Genomic DNA, 23,041 nt, shown 5'->3' on the forward strand with positions numbered 1-23,041 from the left:
CAAGCGAGCGAAAAGCTCCCTACCAAGCCAGGCTTTGTTCCCTGAACCTAAGACTTTACCCGGCGGCGGGCGGCGGGCGGGCCGGGAGCGAGCGAGCGGAGGCGCGCGGCCATGGCTGCCGCGGCCGGGCAGGGGGGCCGGGGGGGCGGCGCGTGAGCGGGCGGCGCGGGGCGGGCAAGCGCCCGCGATGTGCCACTCGGCGCCTCCCCCGCCGGGCCCGGGCTGCGCGGAGGCCGGGCGGCCCTGGTAGCTGGGCGCGCGGCGCGGAGGGGGCGAGCCCGGCGCGCGGGTCTCATTGTTGCGGGGGGGGGGGGGCCCGTCGGGGCATGAGGGCGAGAGCACGGCGGGGGGGGCGGCCAGACAGAGCGAGCGAGGAGGAGGAGGAGGAGGACGCCGAGGAGGAGGAAGGAGGAGGCAAAGAAAAGAAGCGGCGGCGGCGGAGGAGGAGGAGGAGGGAGCGAGGAGGCGCGCGGCCCCCCGCTCCCTCCCTCCCCCCCTGACCCCCGACCCCCGCCGGCCGGGCCCCCACCCCAGCCCCGGAGGGAGCTCATGGGAGTATGAAGGAGATGGTAGGAGGCTGCTGCGTATGTTCGGACGAGAGGGGCTGGGCCGAGAACCCGCTGGTCTACTGTGATGGGCACGCGTGCAGCGTGGCTGTCCACCAAGGTACGGGGGTGGCCGTGGGGGGCGGCGGGACCCTGGGGGCGGCGTGCGCAGGGCGGCCCCGGCCGCGCCCTCCCGAGACCTCCTGGAGCTCGGGCGCCCCTCCCCCACCCCACCTGAAGAGAAGGGAGGCGTCGGGGGCTCCCCCCGCCCGGTCCTGGAGGACCGGGTCAGGCATTGTTTTCTTGCCTATTGTTCCAGTCCCGCGCCCCCCACCCCAAGTTGAGGGAGTTTGGGGACAGTCTAGAGGGCAATGAGTGCACTCTCCGCGCCCCACACCGCCGGTGTCGGGGCTGCTAGGAGAATGTTTACCTGCGAGGTGTCCCCTCCCGCCCGGGTTATTTTGGTCCTGGCTCTGGGAGGGAGAGGTCAAGGGGGGGTCATCCTCCCCTCTTGCTTCCGGATACTGGGAGGAGCGGAATTGGGAAGGGAAGAGAAGGGTCCCAGGGGAGAGGGGACTCCTAAAATCCTCCCGGGAAGAGCTACGGATAGAGAGAGGTTGCGCAGGGGACCGGGAATCGAGAAGAGGGAGGTTTGGAGTTTCCCCCAGCAGCACATGGTTCGGGAGTTAACTCCTTGAGGAATCTTGCCGAGGGCGCAGGCTGGCATCTCCCGCCTGTCTGGCACAGCCAGCTGGCCCCCCCCCCCCCCCTTCCTGGGACAGCCCTTAATCCTGTCGCTGTCGGCTCTTCCCGCCACTCTCCTATTGGTTACCTGCAGTGCACCTGCCCTCGGCCTTGACTTTTGACCTGTTCCTATTATAATTAGAAGCAGAAGATGAGGTCCCTTAGACCCTCGACTTACCCGCCTCTTTCATTACTGGCCCTTTAAGAAATGCCCCCCCACCCCATAACAACAAAACGTGTTTGACTATCCTAAATGTTGTTCCTCTAATATTCTCCGTTATTGATGATGAGGACTGGTCCTGGCAAGAGCTGGGAACCAGAAAGCTGGGTACAGAAGGGGCATTGGGGTGGGGTGGGATCTTCTAGAAGTTTAAAGTCAAGGTCTCAGACTTCCCACCTCTGCATGGACGGCTTGGTTATGTGGTTGAAAGCTGGGCGTGTGCTGTGGACATTCCTTGTGGTCCCGCTGTCTTATGAGTGACCCCCAGACAGGGAGCAGCCCCCTGGCTGGAACTGGCTCTGGTTTGTTAGAGTCACCCCCTGCCCCAGTTACTCTGGGAAAAGCCACTGGTGACAGATCTGCTTGGTGATTCTCCTCCCTCACCCGCAGCTTGCTATGGCATCGTCCAGGTGCCAACAGGACCCTGGTTCTGCCGGAAATGTGAATCTCAGGAGCGAGCAGCCAGGGTGGTGAGTTTGAAACTTCCCTCTCCTCTCATAAACACCTGAGCATCCCCTCCCTTGCCAGTGAGCTGGGGGGCTCTGAGGCTGAGGCTGGGGTGGGAGTGTCACACAGGACTTCCTGTTTCCTGCACACCTCTATCACCAACCCCATCTCTCCCTCTGCTTAGCCCTCACTCTGCCCCACCACAGGCGCCGGGTCTTCTGTTTTTGTTTTCTTGTTTGTTTGAGCTTTTTATCATGGAGAGTTTCCAACCTATACAAAAGTAGAGGGAATACTATAATTCTCCTGTTGATGAGGCTCCCCCATCTTTGACAACTATCACTCACGTTCAGCCTGTTTTCTCTGTATCCCCACCAGTTCCCCCTTAGACATCTAATCATTACATCCTGGGGCTCTCTGAATGTATTCAGGGAGGGCTCAGCTCAGTAGACCCCCCCTTTTGGAAAAGCCCATCCCCCAAATCCCTGTGCCCCCTTGTATTGGCAGAGGTGTGAGCTGTGCCCACACAAAGACGGGGCATTGAAGAGGACCGACAATGGAGGTGAGGGGGTTGCTGAGCCCTATGGCTCATCTGTTGAGGTCAGATAGGCCCCCTGAGCAGGGTCTGGGAAGGCAGGAGCAGTCCGTGGGCAGGGGTGGAATGCAGAGGCTGGGTTTCCCTTCCCTTCCCTGGCTGGCAGTGGAGTCTCATGGGAAGGCCATGGAGGAGGGGATCGTCTGCAGTATGGGGTTGTGAGGGGTCAGGGTCTCTGGCTGGCCATCACAGCTGAGGCCGGCCCCACACTGCCCCAGGCTGGGCCCACGTGGTGTGTGCCCTCTACATCCCTGAGGTGCAGTTTGCTAACGTGCTTACCATGGAACCCATCGTGCTGCAGTACGTGCCTCATGATCGCTTCAACAAGGTCAGCGGCCCCTGCTCTGCCCCATGCCAGTCCCCTTCCTCCCCAACCACTCTTGGGTCCTTCTCCAGCCCTCTCTTCATCCAGTGTAATTTGATTCTCTCCAACCTACACTTTCAGGGAACTCAGGAGGTGGGTAGGCACCTTCCACTGACAGACTCATGCCCATGATCAAGTGAAATAGCAGGCTCCTTTGCAGTCCTGCTTGAGGGTAGATCTTAGGGAGCAGTTCACTTATTCATTCACTGAGCACATTTTACTGAGGGTCTACTATGTGCAAAAACTGGGGCAAGATGCTGGACACACAGTGTCTAGTATTGATCAAGGCAGATGTGTTCCCTGCCCCGACTCCTGTGTGGGACGGCTATAGATATCAGTAAACAGGCAAAGTAAACGCAATGTGTGGTAAGTGTGGTGAAGAAAACAACAAGATACTAAAATAAAGAGTACCTGGCACAGGGGGTGGGGGGGGAGTTTATTTTAGATAAAGCAGTCAAGGAAAGACATTTTGGTTGAGGCCTGGGGGATGAGAAGGAGCCAGCCTTAAGAAGTGGGGAGAGTACCAGGTTCTAGGTGGAAGGAACAGTATGTGCAAAGGCCCAGAGGTGGGGCCGAGCTCGCTGGGGAGGAAGGCAGACACAGCCCCTGTCCTCACAGGACTCACCATCCAAGGGCTGCACTATCCAGGGTAGCAGCTACTTGCCACATATGGCTATGTAAGTTAGTTAAATACAATTTACAATTCAGTTCCTTAGTCACACTAGCCACTTTTCCAGGGCTCAATAACCCATGTAGTTTATGGGTCCTGTATCGGACCATGCAGTCTAGAACATTTCCGTCATCACAGAAAGTGCTATTGGATAGTCTGACGTAGGATTGTGGGGAGAGGATGGAACTGAGCAGGGAGGCCAAAGGATCCCTCAAGTAGGAGAGAGGAGGGGACGATTGCCCTATGTCCTGCAGACATGTTACATCTGTGAGGAGCAGGGCCGGGAGAGCAAGGCGGCTTCAGGAGCCTGTATGACCTGTAACCGCCATGGATGTCGACAAGCTTTCCATGTTACCTGGTGAGACCCCTGCCTTTCCTGCGTCCACTCCTTAGGGTTCTCTGGGATCCCTGGCCAGCTATCCCAACCTTCTCCTGAGATTTGCCATGGATGGCTGCCAAATGGGTTCATCCCAGCTGCTGTCTCTTTGGAGATAATGGCAGTACTTCCCTTGGGTGGTCTTGGCTTTGCCCCAGTAGGGGTCTTGGAGGGTGCAGGGGAGGTGGCCGGTCTGGTTTGGGACCACATCCTTCTCAGGCTGACCTCTCTTGATTAGTGCCCAAATGGCAGGCCTGCTGTGTGAGGAAGAAGTACTGGAGGTTGACAATGTCAAGTACTGTGGCTATTGCAAATACCACTTCAGCAAGATGGTGAGTTTCATCTGGGCGTGAGTGGGTTGGTCAGCCATGGTTTAGAGGGTGTGGACTCTAGGGTGCCTGGATCTGGGAGGACAGACAGGGGAGGAAGGAACTATGTCCCTGCTCTTGAGGAACTCACCATTGGATGAGGAATAAATTTTAAGTACAGCCTGAGGGGTGAAGCAGAGTTGAGCCAAGCAGTCCATCCCAGAAGACAGAGCTCAGACCCTGCCTATCAGAGTCTAGGAGGCTTCAAGAAGGAGGCAGCATTTAAGCTGAGCCAACAATTAGAGCCAACATTTGTGAGGCTTACCGTGCCCCAGCCTCTGTACTAATCTCTTTACGTGTGTGTGTTTGTATGTGTGTGTGTGCACGTGGATGTGCGTGCTCTTGCAGTCCTCCCTAAGAACTGGGTGTACTGCATTTACCCATTTTACGGATGAGTAAGCTAAGACCCACTAAGGTTACGTGACTTATCTCACAGTTGGTATGTGGGATTTAGAAAAAAACAGTCTGAAGGTCCTCAGGAGCCTGCCAAGAAAGACAGGAATTCCAGGCAGAGGGATTGGCATGGATAAAGTCCCAAGATAAGAAAGACCATTCATAAGCAACAGAACAGGATGTTTGGTAGGGACAAGGCAAGAGATGAGGTGAAAAAGCTCAGGCAGGGCCAGAGCTGGACTTGCTTCTGCCTCAGGTTCAGGGGCCCACGGAGAAGTGGGAGAAGGGGTGCTAACCCATGTTGGTGGAGAGACCTGCATGTTTCAGAAGCGGTGGGGTGTCCTGGCTAGGTATGCTGTGGCCTGACTGGGAAAGCAGCTTGGACCTCACCCCCAGGCCACAGGCTTGTGAGGCTGCTTGTAAGCAAGAGGGTAACATGATCAGATTTGTTTTTTAGGAAGATTACCCTGGCAGCCACTGTGAAGCCAGATCCAAAGGGCTGAGGCTGGTGACTGGGAGACAGCTGCAAGAGAGGGGGGGATGGAGGGATGAGGCTGGATTCTAGAATTATTTCTAGATAGACTTGCCTACATGTGAGGGTGGCTGAGGAGGAGGAGTTGAGGGTGGCACATAGGATCCTGGCTCTTGATGCTGGATAGATGGGGCTTGAGCTCCTCAGGCAGTGGAGTGGACTTCTAGCATATGTCCTGGTCTGCCGCGGAGAGTCCCAGTTTGTGCCTGTTGCCTTGGTGTAATTATTAATAGCTCCTCCTTTCATTTTCAAAAGTGTCCTGGTTTGGATAAGTCATAAGGTCACCTTGGTTCAAGGTTAGATATCAACTTGGGGGCTTCCCTCATGGCTCAGGTGGTAAAGAATCCAGTTGCAATGCAGGAAATCCAGGTTTAGTCCCTGGGTCAAGAAGATCCCCTGGAGAAGGGAATGGCAACCCACTCCAGTACTCTTGCCTGGAGAATTCCATGGACAGAGAAGCCTGGCGGGCTACAGTCCATGGGGTTGCAAAGAGTCGGACATGACTGGATGACTAACACGACACTAAGACAAGGTAGGGAGCTTGGTTTGGAATATAGCAGGTGTCAAGTGGAGCTGTTTAGATTTGGTGGCTGTGTTCAGATTTCAGGCCCCCATAGGTGTGGCAGCCCCAGGTGTATAAGGCTAGGGGTTGGGGGCTCAGGTATGAAGAGAACCATGAAATGGGGAGTTTAGAGCTTAGCAGAGTAGGAGTGATGCCCACTGCTGGGGAGCCACTGGGTCAGATGAGGCCTGAAACTAGTCTTTGAATTTGACAGTTGGGAGTTTGTGGGTGATCTTAGAAAGAACAGCTCTAAGTCTAGGACTGGTGAAGCCATCAGACCAGGCATTGGGGAGTCCAAGGCCCTGGCTGGGAGGAATGGTAGCACAGGGGTTGTTTAAGTGTTCCTTATGGATATTTCCATGCCTTGTTCTTAAGGGCAGCAGATCCTTTGGGACAAAAGGAAGCACTGTTTGGTGGAGGGCCAGGAAAAGAAGAGAAGGGGTGATGGCTGGAGCATAGTGTCTGGAGGGAAGGATGGGGTATGGGGAGCAGGGGCTCCCATGAGGGCCACCCAGGGAGGGAGGTTGAGGTGGGCCGAGGTCGAGTGCCTGAGAGGGGCCAAGAGGGCACCATGGAAAGAGGTGGTGGAGAGAGAGACATGGGCCGAGGCCCACCTCCATCCATGCCTGGTATCTGGCTGGGGCCGAGATTCCCCACCTCTTCCGGGCCTCAGTTGCTAAATCTGTGCCCTGGATAAGCCAGCTGGGCAGACTGTAGGATTTCGGGGCAGGGAATGCACTCTGTTGAGCAGAGTATCATTAAGGACACAGGGTCCTCTTGTGACAGGCAGGGTGGGGGTGGGGGTTGCTGACCCCCAGGATCACCTGATCTTCAAGAACCTTTCAGTAACCTACGGAGAGGAGGGTGTGGCAGTTCCTCTCAATTCTCTCTGCAGAAGACATCCCGGCACTCCAGTGGGGGCGGGGGCGGCAGCGGAGGAACAGGAGGAGGAGGGGGTAGCACAGGGGGAGGCAGCAGCAGCTTTATTGCTGGCCGGAGGAGCAGGTCGGCCTCCCCATCCGCCCAGCAGGAGAAGCACCCTTCCCACCATGAGAGGGGCCAGAAGAAGGTAAGAGTCTTCTCCCCCTGCCCCTCCTGCCCATAGTCACAAACACCTGCTTCTTGCACCAAGCCACCACAGGTATCCCAGAGGCGATAGTGCCTGCCCCCTTCTTTCCTCTGAGGCCACTGAGGACCAAGGGGGTGCTGAGGAAGTGACCTGTGAGGGTCACAGAGGGTGAGCTGAAGGCCTGGCTTCCCTGGGGCTGTTTTATCTGTGTGGTTCCTCTGTGTCGTTCATATGACATGACAGTCTCCCCAGAGACCCCAACACACGGCCCTGTACATTTGCGCATGTCTAGCCGTGTCTGTGGTGCACATGCCTGCGTCCCCAGCGGCTACACGTCACAGTGTACCTGGCTCCTGTCCCCCTGCACAGCTCTGTGTCCCAAGTGGACACCCTTACAGGTGTGTGCCTCCATACGAGGCGTCCTGTGTCACTGGCATGATAATGGGATAGGTTATTTTTAGCAGGCAGTGAGGATGGGCTTCCCTCGTGGCTCAGACGGTAAAGAATCCACCTGCAATGCGGGAGACCTGGGTTCAATCGCTGGGTTGGGAAGATCCCCTGGAGGAGGGCATGGCAACCCACTCCAGTATTCTGGCCTGGAGAATCCCCATAGATAGAGGAGCCTGGCAGGCTACAGTCCATGGAGTTGCAAAGAGTCAAGACACTACTCGAGCTTAGCACAGCACAACATATGGGAGGATGGGGGGAGGGGCTGTCAGCTCTCAGAGGAACCTGCCGGGGCCACTGCTGTCCAGCCAAAGTCCCCTAGTCCCTCCACAGGGGGCGATGGCACCCACAGAGCCTTGTGCCTGAGAGGACCCCGCTCCCCACATGCATGAGTCATGTTTATCCTCACCAGGACCGTTTCCCAGCATCAGTGTCTGGTCCCTTCTTCCTCCCCAGAGCCGAAAGGACAAAGAACGCCTTAAACAGAAGCACAAGAAGCGGCCTGAGTCACCCAGCATCCTCACCCCACCTGTGGTCCCCACTGCTGACAAGGTACCACTGCTTACACCCAGGAGGGGCAGCCGCGGCTGCGGGAGGGAGGCACAGTGTGAAGGGTTGGGGCGTGCAGCCCTGGGAACCCTTGCAATTTCACGTTCATATGACTCTGCTCCACACTCCACACTACTCCTGTTCTAGACCAGGAGGGGCCTCTGCTCCTCAGCCCCACTAGTCACTGACCAACCAGGAGGGGTGGGGGTGGAGGGGCACCACCCTTCCTGCAGGCTGCCAGCTGTTCACATCTGCCTCTGCCCAGACAGAGGGCCTCAGCACCAGGTTCCTGTCTGCAGATACAGTACTCATGGTGGTTCTTTGAGTCTCTGGGGCCCATTTCTCCAGAGAGAGGCAGAGGACACCCCCTCACTCTCCACCCTGCCACACACATATCAGGAAGCTGCTCAGAGCCTGGTCGCCTAACCAAAAGCCCACTCCATGCAGGTTGAAGGGACTGAAAGTGTGGCCCATGGTGGCTTGCAGGGCAGACCCATGGACCATACCCTGAGACCCCTAGTCATCCCACTTTCCCAGTAGGGGCATGGCATGTCAGGCCTGACTCCAGAAATGGGCACCATCTGGATAAACAACTGGCAGGCCCTACCCAAGGCCAGGGAGTTGCTAATCCAAGCCAGAGCAGCCCTCCCTGCCCCTCCTTCCAGTCAGTTCTCCCCTCACCCCCAGAAGGAGAACGAGGGCCTGGAGACACGGCTTCCTCCTGTCGCCATTATTGCCCGTTCACCTCCACCAGCCTCAGGAGGTTGCCAGGGCTCTGGGCATCTTAGCAGGAGACTCAGGTATCAGGTTTCCAGGGTGATGTTGCTGTGGCAACTGTCCCAGTAACCCTCTCCCTTCCCTGCTGCCCAGGGCTCACCTGGAAAAGCTTGTCGTTGCCCTCTGATCTCTCCCTGGGGTCTGCAGGCAGGGGGAAGGAGTGGGCCAGAGATCTAGGAGTGACCCCAGTGGTTGGACTTCTCTTTGGACATGCTGGAGCCTTCTGCCCATCCCCCTCCACCCACCCCAGCATTTCAGCCACCCCTCCCCCTGGGCCCTCTCCTCCTTTGCTCTCAGAACCACATCTGGCTCCCTTCAGAACTCCAGCTGTTGAAAAGAACAAAGAAAAAGACAGAGCCGAGGGCTCCGCCCAGGAAGGGGCAGCACAGGGTGGCTCATCCTCCTCTCCGACCTCTCTCGGCATTTGTTCATGTACTGGATACCTGGTCTCCACCAGGAGGAGAAACCATCCCTGACTGTTACTACAAAGCCCTGACTCACTCACCACATGCCAGGCTCCCTTCTGGAACAGGGGGATGGCGGGCATGTGTGGGGATGTGCTCATTTAATCCTCAAAATAATCCAATGAAGTAGGCATTTTATTAACCCCATTTAATAAATGAAGACACTGAGGCACAGAGAAGTTAAATACTTTGCCTAAAAGCACACTGTTAGGGAATGGTGGAGTCAAGATTCACACCCAGGCAGTCTGGCTTGAAGGCCTGTTCTCAGCCACCGCAGGACACGCTGCAGTGTATTGCTAGCAGCCGCGCCATCAGAACCATCATCGTCAACCCCATACTATCTGCCATTATGTTCCTCATAACTCTCCAAATAGGGATAATTAGCCCCAGAAGGACACCGAAGCTCGGTGAGGTGGAGACCACACAACATACACGGTGGTAGACCCCAGGTTCACAGACCCCAGAGCCCCTACTCTTCCAGCCACTGCTGCCACCCTCAGACATGGGGGACAATCTCTCAATACAGTGTGGCAACTATTGACATGGCTGATGTGGGTGGGTACAGGGCACCCAGGAAATAGAGGACAGAATGATTTGTTCCACCACAGGTAGCTATCGGGTGACTTCACGGAAGAGGGGGCTTTTGAGCTGGATTTTGAAGGAGAAGATGTTTCCCAGAAAGAGGGAGGCTAGGCTGTCTGGGCAGAGGGCTTGGCATGGAGGCTCAGGTTGTTTGGAAAGGGCGTGGAGTAGCCAGGGAGTGGAGTGTCAGCCAGGTGGCTGCAGCTGGGGGGTGAGCAGGGAGGGAGTGGCAGGGACTGGAGGGCCCAAGAATGGGGCCAGGGTGGCCCATTCTCCCTGGAGTCCCTCTTCCCTGCACTCACCACTTCCCAGTACAAGTCCAGCCCTGTAGGCCTAAGTGTTTCTAAACTGAATGACTGAGCAGATGCATACTTTTGAACAGACTCTGGGACCGTTTTCATTTCTCCCTTGCATGAGGCAAAGGACAGACAGCTTCTTGGGCTTAGAGCTCCCAACTCTTCACCCCTAGAAGTAACAGAGCTGCCTCTCCATCTCCCTGGTCTAGGAGCTCCCACCACCATCTCCTTGCCCCATAGTCCTTCCTGAAGCTAACTGAGCTCTCCCAGTAGAGCCCTAGGTCCTGTGTCCTCAGGGCTCCACCCCCAAGTCAGGGTGAGCCCAGACCCCCAGAGCTGGCTCCAGCCTTCCTCTCTCCTCCCTCCCTCAGGTCTCCTCCTCGGCTTCCTCCTCCTCCCACCACGAGGCCAGCACTCAAGAGACTTCTGAAGGCAGCAGGGACTCCAAGGGGAAAAAGTCTTCCAGCCATAGCCTGAGTCACAAGGGGAAGAAGCTGAGCAGTGGGAAAGGTGTGAGCTGCTTCACCTCTGCCTCCTCCTCTTCTTCCTCTTCCTCTTCCTCCTCATCTGGGGGACCCTTCCAGCCTACAGGTGAGTATGGGCACCCCAGGATGCAGGAGCTGGGGAGGAGGTGGGATGGGACAGTCTGGCCGTGAGCTTTTCTAGCAAGGCCCTTTGCATATTGGTTTGCATCTCATTTGCTTCTTAAATTGCCTGGTGGGGTGGGAATCCCCAGCCAGTGACTCCTCAACACTCCCTCCTCTCTCAGGGTGGAACTCCCCTCCAATCTCCCTCAGGGCCCACCTCTCCAACCCCCATAAAGTATTCATTATTCCCTGCGCTGATGCTGTCAAGTACCATTTTTAAAGCACTGACACTAGTCTCCTGTAATCTCTGCAGTCATCCAGTGAGGTCAGTAGGGTGGGAGCTATTCTACTTTGTCACAGGTGGGAAAAGCTGGAGGGTGGGGATACACTGGTCCCAGGACACAGAGACAGTGGCAGAGCTGGGATAGGAAACCAAGCTTCCGCACCCCCGACCAGAGCTCTCTCCATTAGTACCCACTGGGAGCAGGAGGGAGGCAGGGGCTCTGGGGTCCAGCTGTAATTCCGTGTCCCTCTCTGCAGTTTCGTCCCTGCAGAGCTCCCCTGACTTCTCCGCATTCCCCAAGCTGGAGCAGCCAGAAGAAGACAAGTACTCCAAGCCCACTGCACCCCCCCCTTCAGCCCCTCCCTCTCCCTCAGCCCCGGAGCCCCCCAAGGCTGACCTCTTTGAACAGAAGGTGGTCTTCTCTGGCTTCGGGCCCATCATGCGCTTCTCCACCACCACTTCCAGCTCAGGCCGGGCCCGGGCCCCATCCCCTGGGGACTATAAGTCTCCCCATGTCTCGGGGTCCGGGGCCTCTGGAGGCACCCACAAGCGGATGCCCACACTGAGTGCCACCCCTGTGCCCGCTGAGGAGACCCCTGAGACAGGCCTGAAGGAGAAGAAGCACAAAGCCAGCAAGAAGAGCCGACACGGGCCAGGCCGTCCCAAGGGCAGCCGCAACAAGGAGGGCCCTGGGGGCCCAGCCCTTCCCTCCCTGCCCGGTGCCCAGCTGGCTGGCTTCACCGCCACTGCTGCCTCACCCTTCTCTGGAGGTTCCCTCGTCAGCTCTGGTCTGGGTGGTCTGGCTTCCCGTACCTTTGGGCCTTCTGGGAGCCTGCCCAGCCTGAGCCTGGAGTCTCCCCTGCTGGGGGCAGGTTAGTGACCCTTGGGGACCAAGGGTGTCTTAGGGCCCAGCTAGTCTAGTGAGGGGACAGAGACATAATTATGCAGTTAGAAGGAAATGTGACAGAAACTGCTCCAGAAGACAAAGGATGGAGGTGACAGTCACCTTTGAGACACTCCCCCATACCCATCTCCTGCATGGTTGTGATGGGAGAGATTGCCAACAGGACTTAACCAAGTGTGGGTTGGGGAATTAGAAAAACTGGGAATTCTTCAGGCTTGAGCAGGGCAGTAGAATAAGCAGGCTTGGCAAGTAGGTGTCACTAAGGCGAGAAGTGACATCTTTGCAGCAGGAGGGTGAGACTGGTGTGTGGCAAGATCCAGGGGAGTGTTGGCCTTGGGGAGTGGCTGCTCCAGCCACCTGACTGAGGAGGGGGCAGAGGAGAGGTGACTCTAAGCTTCCCTCTGTGTCCTTCTTGTGCCTGTAGGCATCTACACCAGTAATAAGGACCCCATCTCTCACGGTGGTGGAATGCTGCGGGCTGTCTGCAGCACCCCCCTCTCCTCCAGCCTCCTGGGGCCCCCAGGGACCTCGGCCCTGCCCCGCCTCAGCCGCTCCCCATTCACCAGCACCCTCCCTTCCTCCTCTGCTTCTATTTCCACCACTCAGGTGAGGCCTTGCTCCTGGGCTCCTCCATCCCTGGGCAGGTGGGGGACAGCCTGCCGAGGACCCCAGCTTTCCGTGGGAATTTGAGAGATTGGGCTTGATCACCACCAGAACGTCTCCCTCTTTCTGGTCCTTTCTCCTCCCCAGCACACCTGGTCCCCTCCACCCCGGTGCCCACAGTTGTGCTCTAGATCCAGGAATAACCACCAGGCTGGACTCTACCTCCTTTCCCTCAGGTGTTTTCTCTGGCTGGCTCTACCTTTAGCCTCCCTTCTACCCACATCTTTGGAACCCCCATGGGTGCCGTTAACCCCCTCCTCACCCAAGCCGAGAGCAGCCACACAGGTATGTGAGTCCCTGACCCTGTTCCCCTTTCTTCACAAAGGGGCACCCCGTCACCTGCTTGTCACCCCGGAAAGGACTGGAGGGCTTTCTGGCTATCCCCCACCCTCTGGCCATTGCTGACCCTGCAAAAAAACATTCCACATATAACAAACCAGGGTACATCACTTTCACATCAAAACCCCTTGAGGCGGTGGGGCATGACCGGGAAGAATTACTACTACTCCATCTCACAAAAGCAAAAGGCAAGAGAAGATGAATGATTTGCCCAAGGCTGTTGAAGTAGGCAAAGGTAGAGCAGCAGCTGAAATTCTGGCTCCTCGGCTCCAAGACTACTTCTCCTACCACTGTAGCAAAGCTCCCTGCTGGCCTCTTAGTGAGTTCTTGATTGGCGATTATAGAGATCCCACTGGTTGGGCAACCGGCTCTCTGGGTATTCAGGAGTTAAGAGGGCGGATCGCAAGCACCTTCCTCCTAGTAGAGTGAACACAGCCCTAGAGAGCTGATTGGTGCAGAGGTACCACCTGGCTGGTTGAGGGGCGGGGCTTGCCATTTCAGGTAAGCCTTAAAGGGGCGAATCTGACAAAACTAAGAACCCTGCAGAGTAGATGACTGTATTTTCCAAAACCCAAATTGTAATTTTGTGGCTCAACATAGGGTTTTGCGGTCTAATTGTGAGTGTATTAATATAAAAGTCATATAAAATTATAATAACTACAGTAATTAAGGGTTTGCTACATGGCAGCTAAACTGTTCAGGTTAACACTTCACATTTATTACCTTATTCATAACAATCACTCCAGAGAGGTTGGTTTTAAGCCCCGCGGTCACATAGCAAGTATCCAAGTTCAACTCGGGACTGTCTAGGCCCCAAGTTCCTATGACTATGAAGTTATAAATTTTCCAGGAAAAAAAAAGTTGGGAGGAGAAGCTGAAAGCAGCAAGGATGCAGGAGCCTCTCTGCCTAGAGGAGGAGAAAGAGAGTTCATGATTTTGCCTCCCCAGGGGCTGGGATTTCAAACCAGGGCTCCCGAGAACTAGACCTGCCTGTCTGGGGGTTGGGAGATCCTGGGGAAAGAGGTCGGCGGTAAGGTCCCCGATCCTATACCCACTTCCCAGGCGGGGACTTTGGGGCCGACTGCACCTCTTCCTCACTGATCCCTGCCTCCCTTCTCCTTCCAAGAGCCAGACCTGGAGGACTGCAGCTTCCGATGTCGGGGGACCTCACCCCAGGAGAGTCTGTCTTCCATGTGAGGGAGAGGGAGGCGGCTTGGGGGGCAGAGGGGGAGCTTGGTGGAGGGATTGTCGAAGGCGGGGGTGGGGGGTGGGGGAGGCGTGCGGAAAGGCAGGCGCGCGGAGAGGGTTGGAATCCAGAGCGGATAACTGAAACCCGCGAGGCAGGGAGGCTGGAGTTGGGGAGTGAGGTGAATCTGAGCCGGTTTTCCCTTGTGACCCCAGGTCCCCCATCAGCAGCCTCCCGGCACTCTTCGACCAGACGGCGTCCGCACCCTGCGGGGGCGGTCAGTTAGACCCAGCGGCCCCCGGAACGACTAACATGGAGCAGCTGCTGGAGAAGCAGGGAGACGGCGAGGCCGGCGTCAACAGTGAGAAGGGGTGACATCGGGCTGGGTGGCTGTCCTAGGACCCCAGACTCGGTCACCTTTCTCTCCGAGGTCCCCAAAGGTCTTTTAAGGTTCCTCCTGTGGCCCCGCCCCTGCCTTAACGGTGGCCCACCCCAAGCCTAGCCTTTAACCCTCGCTGGGACCTGCTCCAGGCCCCGCCCCCTCTACGCCCGGCTTTTGGCCTTTACGACCTCGTGGCCCTGATCTAACTAAGCCCTAACTTCCCACCGCCCCTTCCCTCCAAGCACTGGGCTTCCACCCCGAGCCTTAGGGCCCCACCTGTGGTCCTCACACCTCTGGCTCCCCAAGACTCACCCGAGCCCCTGGCTAACCGGAGCCTTCTCTGCTAGGTCTCAGTCCGGTTTCCTTTGCCAGGCCCCGCCCCTGGTCACCTGGCCCCGCCCCAGCCTTCGCCCCGCCTTCCCAGGCCCGCGGGGCTCAGGCGCTCTCGCCCTCTGTCTGCAGTTGTGGAGATGCTGAAGGCGCTGCACGCGCTGCAGAAGGAAAACCAGCGGCTTCAGGAGCAGATCCTGAGCCTTACGGCCAAGAAGGAGCGACTGCAGATTCTCAACGTGCAACTGTCTGTGCCCTTCGCCGCCCTGCCTGCTGCTCTGCCTGCCACCAACGGCCCTGTCCCTGGGCCCTATGGCCTGCCTCCCCAAGGTAAGGGGGCCCCACCCAGGCCGGTAATGGGGGCCTCCGCTCTGCAGTCGGAACTGGCCCAGACTCCAGCCGCTGAGCTCCTTCCCTGATCCCCCTTCCTCAGCCGGCAGCAGCGATTCCTTGAGCACCAGCAAAAGCCCTCCGGGGAAGAACAGTCTGGGCCTGGACAACTCGCTGTCCACGTCTTCCGAGGTGGGCACCATGGGGAGGGGCACGGGGCGGGGGAGGGCTGGAGCGGTTCAAGGGCCTCCTAGTCGCATTTCCACCTTGCTGGGCTGTTGGAGGCTGGGCAGTGAAGTGATTGGCTGAGTAATTTGGCCGACTGACCCGTTCATTCCTTTACTAAGTAAGTGATAATTAGGAGGTGCCTACTTAAGTCCAGTCATTGGCTAAGCAAGCAGTGAGCAAATGGGACACTCTTGGAGACAGGCTCAATTCAAGAAAATCAATAATTAAAAGTAGAGAAAAGTGCTAAGATGGAAATCATTTGAGGGGTATGAGAAAGAATGGAGGGTGGGTGGATGTACATCCACCTTTCTCTGGATGGTAGTTAGGGAAGGCAACTCTGAAAAGTATGAAGAGTTTATTACAATTTATTTTGGCCACACAGAAAACAATCCCTGTGTAATTGGTGGTGGTTGGGGTAGCAGTTGCTATTATTATGCTGTGGTTATTATTGAAATTAAACAAAGTGGGTTCTTGTTCTCCCTACCACTTACTGTGTGACTTGGGCAATAATAATCATAATAACAGCAAACATTAATTGCATCCTTGCCCTTTGTCATGTCCTGGCCTGAGACTTTTCAAGCGTTGGTGTGTTTAGTCCTCACAAGAAGTTTATGGACTAGGTTCTCCTGTTACCCCCGTGTTATGAATGAGGAAACTGAAACAGAAGAGCCGCCAGAGCCATTAAATTGTGGGCATGGGATTTGAGCCCGTCTTTCAGTTCAACTGGCTGCAGAGTTACTGAGCCTAAGACCCAGTGGTTTCACCCATAAACAGCAGTAGCAAGTTAGTACAGGTCAAGCACTGAACCTCGGGTCTGATTCTCGAGGTGGTCACTATACCACCTTCACTCTTCAGTGTTAAACAAGCATCATGGTGGGTGCTGGGGCCCCAGGAAGTGCTTTGTGAAGACTGTTTGGATTCTTAGCCTTTATCCCTGGGCATTGCTTCTTCCTCCTGGGTGGCTTTGCTTGGGAGTAAAGTGGGGGTGACCATGTGAGAATGCTGGCGGGTGCTGGGCCGGGGGCCAGAAAGGTCACACTGGCCCCCTGCCCTTCTGACCCCTCCCTTCCCCCTCCCTCCCCAGGACCCACACTCAGGCTGCCCGAGCCGCAGCAGCTCGTCGCTGTCCTTCCACAGCACGCCCCCACCGCTGCCCCTGCTCCAGCAGAGCCCTGCTACTCTGCCCCTGGCCCTGCCTGGGGGCCCTGCCCCGCTCCCGCCTCAGCCACAGAATGGGCTGGGCCGGGCACCCGGGGCAGCGGGGCTGGGGGCTATGCCCATGGCTGAGGGGCTGTTGGGGGGGCTGGCGGGCAGCGGGGCCCTGCCCCTCAATGGGCTTCTGGGGGGGTTGAATGGGGCTGCCGCCCCCAACCCTGCAGGCTTGAGCCAGGCTGGCGGGGCCCCCACGCTGCAGCTGCCAGGTTGTCTCAACAGGTGAGGGAGAGCTCAGCCTGGGGAAGGGGATGGGGAGGCTGGCTCTGGGAGGGACTCCCCCTACAAACACCCACATCCCTCAGAAGGGAAGCTCTCCTCCTGTCTTACGGGGTCTAGAAAATCCAGTCACCTCTTGGCCCCAGCTTCTCCTTAGATGTAGACGTGAGAGCCCTCTGGATGGTAGCTCTTCAGGGACAAAAGTCGTTTGTTTATTCCTTGTGCCCTAGCTGAGGTTTTCCCTCTGGGGAAGTTTTCCCATCTCATGTGTCTCCTCCCACCGTCCTCTCTGAGCTCAGTCTGTTTCTCTCTCCACCTGGGCCTGAGGGAGAGTGGGAACTTAGGGGGGCAGGGAGGAGTGTTTCCCTGTCTCTTCCCATGGTCTGTGTTTTGTCCCCCTGCCTCAGCCTCACCGAGCAGCAGCGACACCTCCTGCAGCAGCAGGAACAGCAGCTGCAGCAGCTCCAGCAGCTCCTGGCCTCCCCACAGCTGACCCCGGTAATGCCCCTCCCCCTAGCTCTGCCAGAAAGGTCTCAGAGGGTCTGGGCCGGTCCAGGGAGGGCCGCCCCAGGCTGGGAAGGGAGCCCCAGGCTGGGAAGGTGAGACTGTCCCTGTGGGAGTGGGGCCAGGCCCCTATGGATCATATGAGGACAAAGGGCATAAGTGTTCCTCTTGGGGGCCCCTGGGTGCTGGGGAAGGAATGCTATAGTGGCCCTAGATCACATCCCAGCAAGAGGATCTGGAGGGAAGTGAGCCCTCAGTTACTGAGCATTTCCAGTCCCAGCCCCAAGGCTCTCCAGTGGGGAACTTCAAGGTCTGCATAGAGAGGTGGCTGAGCAGGTGACAGACACGTCCTCAACCAGAGCAGCCCCTTTTAGGTCTTTCTTGTGTGTTGAGTTCTACTAAGAGTTCCTGGGAGAAAAGGAATTCTTCCTTCTAGAAAGGAGAGAGTTGCTGGGACTTCGCTGGTGGTCCAGTGGTTAAGACTCTTTGCTGCCCATGCAGAAGGCGCAGGTTCAATTCCTGGTCAGGGAACTAAGATCCCACATGCCGTGCGATGCAGCCAAAAGACAAAAACATAAAAGTAAAAAGGAGAGAGTTGAAAGAAATAGAAAAGCACTCATTTTTATGTAAAGAAACATGAGAAAGATATACAATAAACTAGCTCAACTGGTTACCTACAGAGACCAGATGGTAGCAGGAATAAGATAGCAAAATTTCTTAAGCCTTGAAAAATTGTTTTGGGTTTTGGAACGCTTGAGAATGCTTTCTCTATTCAAAGCAAAAATAAATGAATCTTAAGGGGAAAAAAAATAGAGAAGTTGAAAACTGTTAACCTCATTCAGTGTTCCTCAACTTGGGGTCATGCCACCCCTGGGGACTTCTGTGTTTGTCATAATGACTGAGGAATTGATTTAGTGGGGGTGGGGGAGGGATGTTAAACCTCCTGCACTTGACTGGTAGTACCTCATGTGACAAACACTGATGGTGTGCAACCACTTTCTTGTCCAGATGGGGAGACTGAGGCCCAGAGTGGGGAGTTAGAGATGGAATCTTGACTGTCTCCCAGGTCTCTTGCCTCATGGTACTAGTGAGATAGGATGGGGCCCAGGCCAATCAGGGTAAGATGACCCTGGGGACCACTGGCCAGTAAGCCATCTGGCCCCCTTGCAGGAACACCAGACTGTTGTCTACCAGATGATCCAGCAGATCCAGCAGAAGCGGGAGCTGCAGCGGCTGCAGATGGCCGGGGGCTCCCAGCTGCCCATGGCCAGCCTGCTGGCCGGAAGCTCCACCCCACTGTTGTCCGCGGGCACCCCTGGCCTGCTGCCCACAGCATCTGCCCCACCTCTGCTGCCCGCCGGAGCCCTGGTGGCGCCCTCGCTCGGCAACAACACGAGTCTCATGGCTGCAGCAGCTGCGGCCGCAGCAGTAGCAGCAGCAGGCGGGCCTCCAGTCCTCACTGCCCAGACTAACCCTTTCCTCAGCCTGTCAGGGGCGGACGGCAGTGCCAGTGGCCCCAAAGGAGGGGTGAGTAAGGGGTCTGGTTTAGGGGAGGAGCTGGGAATGGGGCAGAGGGACCGTCCTGTCTCCCTTCTCCTGGAGAGGCCCATTAGAAAAGGCTGTTTCCTCTTTGATTGGACCATTTAGAAAAAGATGATGCTCTGGGTGAGCCATTTCAAGAAAGGCATCCCTCCTTCTGAGGGCAAAGAGCCAGAGCCCGGGAGGCCCTTGGCTGGCACATGCCTACTTAACTGGGCGCCCTATGCAGGGCAACTCTCCCAACAGACACACAGATACACGGAAGTTGACCCTGTTGTGCAGCCGTCAAAGCCCAGCCCTTTATTGCACCCAACATCAGCTTTCTTGACCCAGGAAGCTATTCTCAACCGGGTGATTGGACCAGATACCTCCCCAATCCCCAGTCTCCCTTCCTCTTTTTCCAGACTGCTGACAAAGGAGCCTCAGCCAACCAGGAAAAAGGCTAAATCCACCCACGCTCCTTTAGACCCCACAAAGAGGGGCAGATCTGGTCTGAGGGGTCCCAGCCTGCAGCGGGCACCTGCACCCCAACACTGGAGAGCCCCGGAGTATGTGCTGAGGCCTGGGGAGTGGGGGGTGCTCCCGGTGCCACGGACTGAGACCCAGAGGGGAGCCCTTTCCATCTGCCCCCTGCCCCCGCCTCTGCACTGGCCCCTTTGTGAGGGGCTCAGAAGGAGGACAGGCTCCAAGCCCGCCTAGGAGCCCCCACTCTCAGTGAATGTTTCAGGGTTCCCTAGAGAGCAAAGTGGGCCATGGCATAAGTGGGGGGTTGCTTAAACCCCCCACATAAAATGGATCAGCACTTGAGTGGGAGAAGTGGGGACTAGGCCCTGGGCCTGCCCCTGTGTGGAAGTCTTCTATGGAAGAAAGGGTGACCCTACTTGACCATTTTTTACCCAACTTGGGCAGATGGTAAGAGGGCTCCCTTGGACTGTTTCTTGCTGGGCTCCTTCCCCTGCCCCCCACAAGGGTCACAAGCTGTGCTTGTAAAAGCCCACAGACTAGGGGGCCGACGAAGGGGCAGGATGGCATTGAATTTGGCCCAGGCCTCCCTACCTCCCGGGGGGTGGGTCCCAGTGATGGGCTGGGGGAGGGCAGGGGGTGGGCGGCCCAGCCCCCTCGGTACCCTGCCCCTTGTTTGCACTATTGGATTTAGGAGTGCCGAGGGTGGGGAGATAGAGCTGCCTGACTCAGAGAGTGTGTGCGGGTATGCCTGTGCGCTGTGTGTGTGTGTGTGTGTGTGTGTGTGTGTTTGTCTGTCTGTCTGTCTCCCCCTGGTCCCCAGGTAGCCGAGGGCAGGGACAGGGGCAGTGCTCTGATGAGGCAGTACCAGAGGGGCACTCCTAGCTCTTGTTTGCACCCTCTCACCTCACCAACTTTGGTCCCTTTCTGGGGCCCAAATGGTTAACAAAAACCAGAACTGTACTCCAGTATTGGAGAGTAACTGGGGGCTGGGGGCTTCAAATCAGGGTGATATCCTGCCTTTCCTCCCCCAGACTCCACATGGTCTCAGTGCCCCCGCAGCGCTCCCCTTCCACCACTGATAGTTGGTCCTGCTTCCCTGGCACAAGGGGTGCCCCAGGGATCAGGGGAGAAGGCAAGGGGGGTAAAGTACCACTTCTTTTAGTGAAAACTGTCTCCCAGAATCAGCCAGCCTGCCCCCCTGCACCCTACCCCTCCCCACCCCCACCAGCCAGGGGAGACTTAAGCTTCAATTGACCTAACAACTGTTCCTTCACCCACCAGCTATTTCCCCAGGGTGCAGTGGGCAAGTCTCACCTTAGAGTCCGCACCTGCCCAGAGCCTTTGGTGGCCAAGGCTGAGGGCTGCTGGGGCAGCCAGGAGAGGGCGAGGTTGAAGCGTGTGTCTGTGGGTGCACTGGGGTCGGAGCCAGGCGGAGCGTGGCCAGCTTCCTGATGCCCACATTTAGTCAGTCTCTTTGCATGTGTGGATTCGTGTGTGTGTGTGTTTCTGTTGTTGGTTTTGTTTCATTTTGTTTTTTTTTTTAATAAAGAAAAGGTGTATATTTTTGGCAATGACAGAAACGTAGTGCAGATATATTTTTGCCTGTGCTGCTCAACTGGTTTTTTTCTGATACTGAAAATAATATTAATATTCCTGTTGATAAGACTTTGTAAGATGTTAGGGAGCTGATAATGGAGGGGGTGGGTGGGAATCCTTCGGAGGCAATTTCTTAGGCACTTGGAAGGGCTTGGGGGGAGGGGGAAGGCAGTTGTGATGACCTCAGAAATACTCTCTCTTTATTAATGCTAAATATCAGTTAGAAAGGAATGATAGAAGTCAGCATTTTATTCATCTTCATCTATGAAGCTCTCTAACTCCCTGCCCCCAAACCACTGAAAAGAAAAATAACCTTCAGAGATTCTTAGAAGAGTTGCTCATTCACACCCACGCTCTTGCCCAAGGCCGACCCACTTAGAACCAAAGTCAGCTTCTGTTCTGGACAGTGAAGGAAGTCGATTTACCCCAAGGCTGCCATGGCAGAGAGTGAGAGGTCCTGGAACAAGACCTCCCCTTCCCTCCAGCACCCTAAAGTCTGGGGTTCTCATCTCCAAGAGTCTGTTTTCTGATTTTACCCAGGCTGGGGTGCAGTGGCGGGTAGGCAGGTTAGATTTGAAGGGCCCCAGGCTGCGTATGGATTGGTGCTGTCCCTCAGTTTGGGGCAGGGGGACATGAGAGAGGTGGTGCGTTTCATCTTTTGGGGTGGGGGCCAGGCTTTATAATAAGAAAGGTCTGGAGGGCTTCTGGACAGAGCAGGGTCCCAGTGCAAAGGGCATGGCTCTTGAGCCCCCACCATCTGCTCCCAGCCTCAGTCCCTTTTTCTAGGATGAATTTGGATGGGGACTAGGAAAGGATGCAGATTTATAGGTGGCTCTGTCTAGGGGAAGGGAAGGATGTGGTTTGCAGGGCGGAAGTGGAGTTTGAAACTGCAGAGTGGAGCTCAGTACGTCATCCCCTTCAGTGTGGAGGTGTGAGCATGGTGTGCGTGCAGAGCCGCTGTCTGGCCTCACAACGAGTGCATGAATGTCAGAGCTGGAAGGGACCTGTCTTTAGGATCCTGCGAGCCAGCTCCTTGCCCCACAGGTGATAGCTCCAAGCCTGGGGGGTGGGGGGTGGGCAGGGGCTCAGGGGCAGAGCTGCGACCAGTCCTCAGGACCCTGGCCTCCTGGTCCTGGCTCTCCTGCCCCACTGCACTGCCTCCATGTGGTTGTCTGTCTGTCCCTGTGTGTGTGGTGTGCGGTGTGAGTGCAGGGCTGTGCCCAGGGTGGGGGGTATCTGTGAAGCACTGACTGTCTTAGCTCAGAGCTGATGGATCCTCTCCAGAGACAATGACACTTTAAAGGTTGCCTTTTCTTGTCTAAGTTTTTCCGATGTGTGTGTGTTTTCCCTTCAGATTCCTAGGTCTATTGCTGCCTCCAGGTGCCCTCACCTTGAGGCTGATGAGAGCACTCCTGTCCTGAGTTCTAGGGAAGTACTCCTAGTAAAGGCCTCGACAGTGAGGGGAGCCAGAGTCTGGGAAAGAGAGAGAGCCAGCTCTGAGAAAGGGTGACCTCCACGCTGCGTTTTCCCAAACTGGAAATCCAGACACGGGCTCTGCCTGCCAGCATCTTCCTTGGTGTGTGGTTGGCAGAGTTAAGGGTAGGCAGCTTGCTCCCAGTTCTCCTTTATCCCAGTTTCCTGGGGAGAGGTGTCTGGAGAGCTTTCGGTCACTTCAGTTGGGAATCTGTAGGAAAACGGGGCGCAGTACCCTGGCTTCCTCCAGTCACATCAGTCCAGATTAAAAGTGTGTCTGGCTCCCAGTCCCTTTGACTTGATCTACTGAAAAGCTGGTGACTGAGGGGTGCCTTCATCGCCCTTTGTTCACGTCCTTCAGCCCAACTTGGGACTTAGGTGGCGGGACTGGAGACCCAAACCCTGGCTCCCAGCCTGTCCCCCTCTTTGCACCCCAGCCTTTCTCAATGTAGCAGACCCTTCCTAGGGGAGCAGGGAGGGGAAGCCACAGTTTGCAAACCCAGGAGCTCCTTTTACATTCTTTGTAAAGCCTCCTTTATATCCTCAACCCAAAAGGCAATGCCCCTCCCCTGCCACCTCCAAGCCTGGAATTGTGCATAACCCGGATCTTGTATCTTTGTATAACGGATGTTATTTGTACGAAGGGCAGTTCGTAAACAGCACTTGTTCTTTTAATAAAAGAATGTTTTACAAAAAAAAAAAAAAAAACCAAAGAGACCTTGGTTTGTCTGGCTTTACTGAAGGGAGAAGTGGAGGGCCAACTGTGGGAGCCTTGGGAGGGGATGGAGGTGGGGGTGGGCAGAT

At 56.4% G+C, this 23,041-nt stretch overlaps 1 protein-coding gene across 4 annotated transcripts; it reads left to right on the plus strand.

The window, feature by feature from the left end:
* The first annotated feature begins 344 nt into the window (after positions 1-344).
* Positions 345-22,942, plus strand: MLLT6 (MLLT6, PHD finger containing). Of its 4 annotated transcripts, none has more exons than XM_027519745.1 (20): positions 345-666; positions 1,900-1,979; positions 2,461-2,515; positions 2,767-2,876; positions 3,837-3,940; positions 4,197-4,290; positions 6,709-6,882; positions 7,786-7,881; positions 10,369-10,588; positions 11,125-11,739; positions 12,196-12,377; positions 12,611-12,719; positions 13,900-13,966; positions 14,175-14,320; positions 14,804-15,001; positions 15,105-15,193; positions 16,314-16,663; positions 17,068-17,158; positions 18,335-18,691; positions 18,933-22,942. In XM_027519745.1, exons 1-20 carry the CDS (start codon positions 558-560, stop codon positions 19,029-19,031), a joined length of 3,345 nt encoding a protein of 1,114 aa, XP_027375546.1. In that variant the 5' UTR covers positions 345-557; the 3' UTR covers positions 19,032-22,942. The 4 variants fall into 4 exon arrangements, 2 of the variants coding, with proteins under 2 accessions (XP_027375546.1, XP_027375547.1); XM_027519746.1 differs by having other exon boundaries at positions 19,108-22,942; XR_003507021.1 differs by lacking the exon at positions 16,314-16,663 and having other exon boundaries at positions 19,108-22,942.
* The last annotated feature ends 99 nt before the right edge of the window (positions 22,943-23,041 follow it).

The sequence above is a fragment of the Bos indicus x Bos taurus genome, chromosome 19 (genome assembly GCF_003369695.1).
Source record: "Bos indicus x Bos taurus breed Angus x Brahman F1 hybrid chromosome 19, Bos_hybrid_MaternalHap_v2.0, whole genome shotgun sequence".
Classification (NCBI taxonomy): Eukaryota; Metazoa; Chordata; class Mammalia; order Artiodactyla; family Bovidae; genus Bos; species Bos indicus x Bos taurus.

What these genes read in the sequence shown, in the direction of transcription:
- MLLT6 (XM_027519745.1), top strand. Translation starts at nt 558, where the DNA reads ATGAAGGAGATGGTAGGAGGCTGCTGCGTATGTTCGGACGAGAGGGGC. An exon ending in CTCATGATCGCTTCAACAAG is followed by an intron (nt 2,877 to 3,836) that starts GTCAGCGGCCCC and finishes TATGTCCTGCAG; the next exon opens with ACATGTTACATCTGTGAGGA. An exon ending in CGGCGAGGCCGGCGTCAACA is followed by an intron (nt 14,321 to 14,803) that starts GTGAGAAGGGGT and finishes CTCTGTCTGCAG; the next exon opens with TTGTGGAGATGCTGAAGGCG.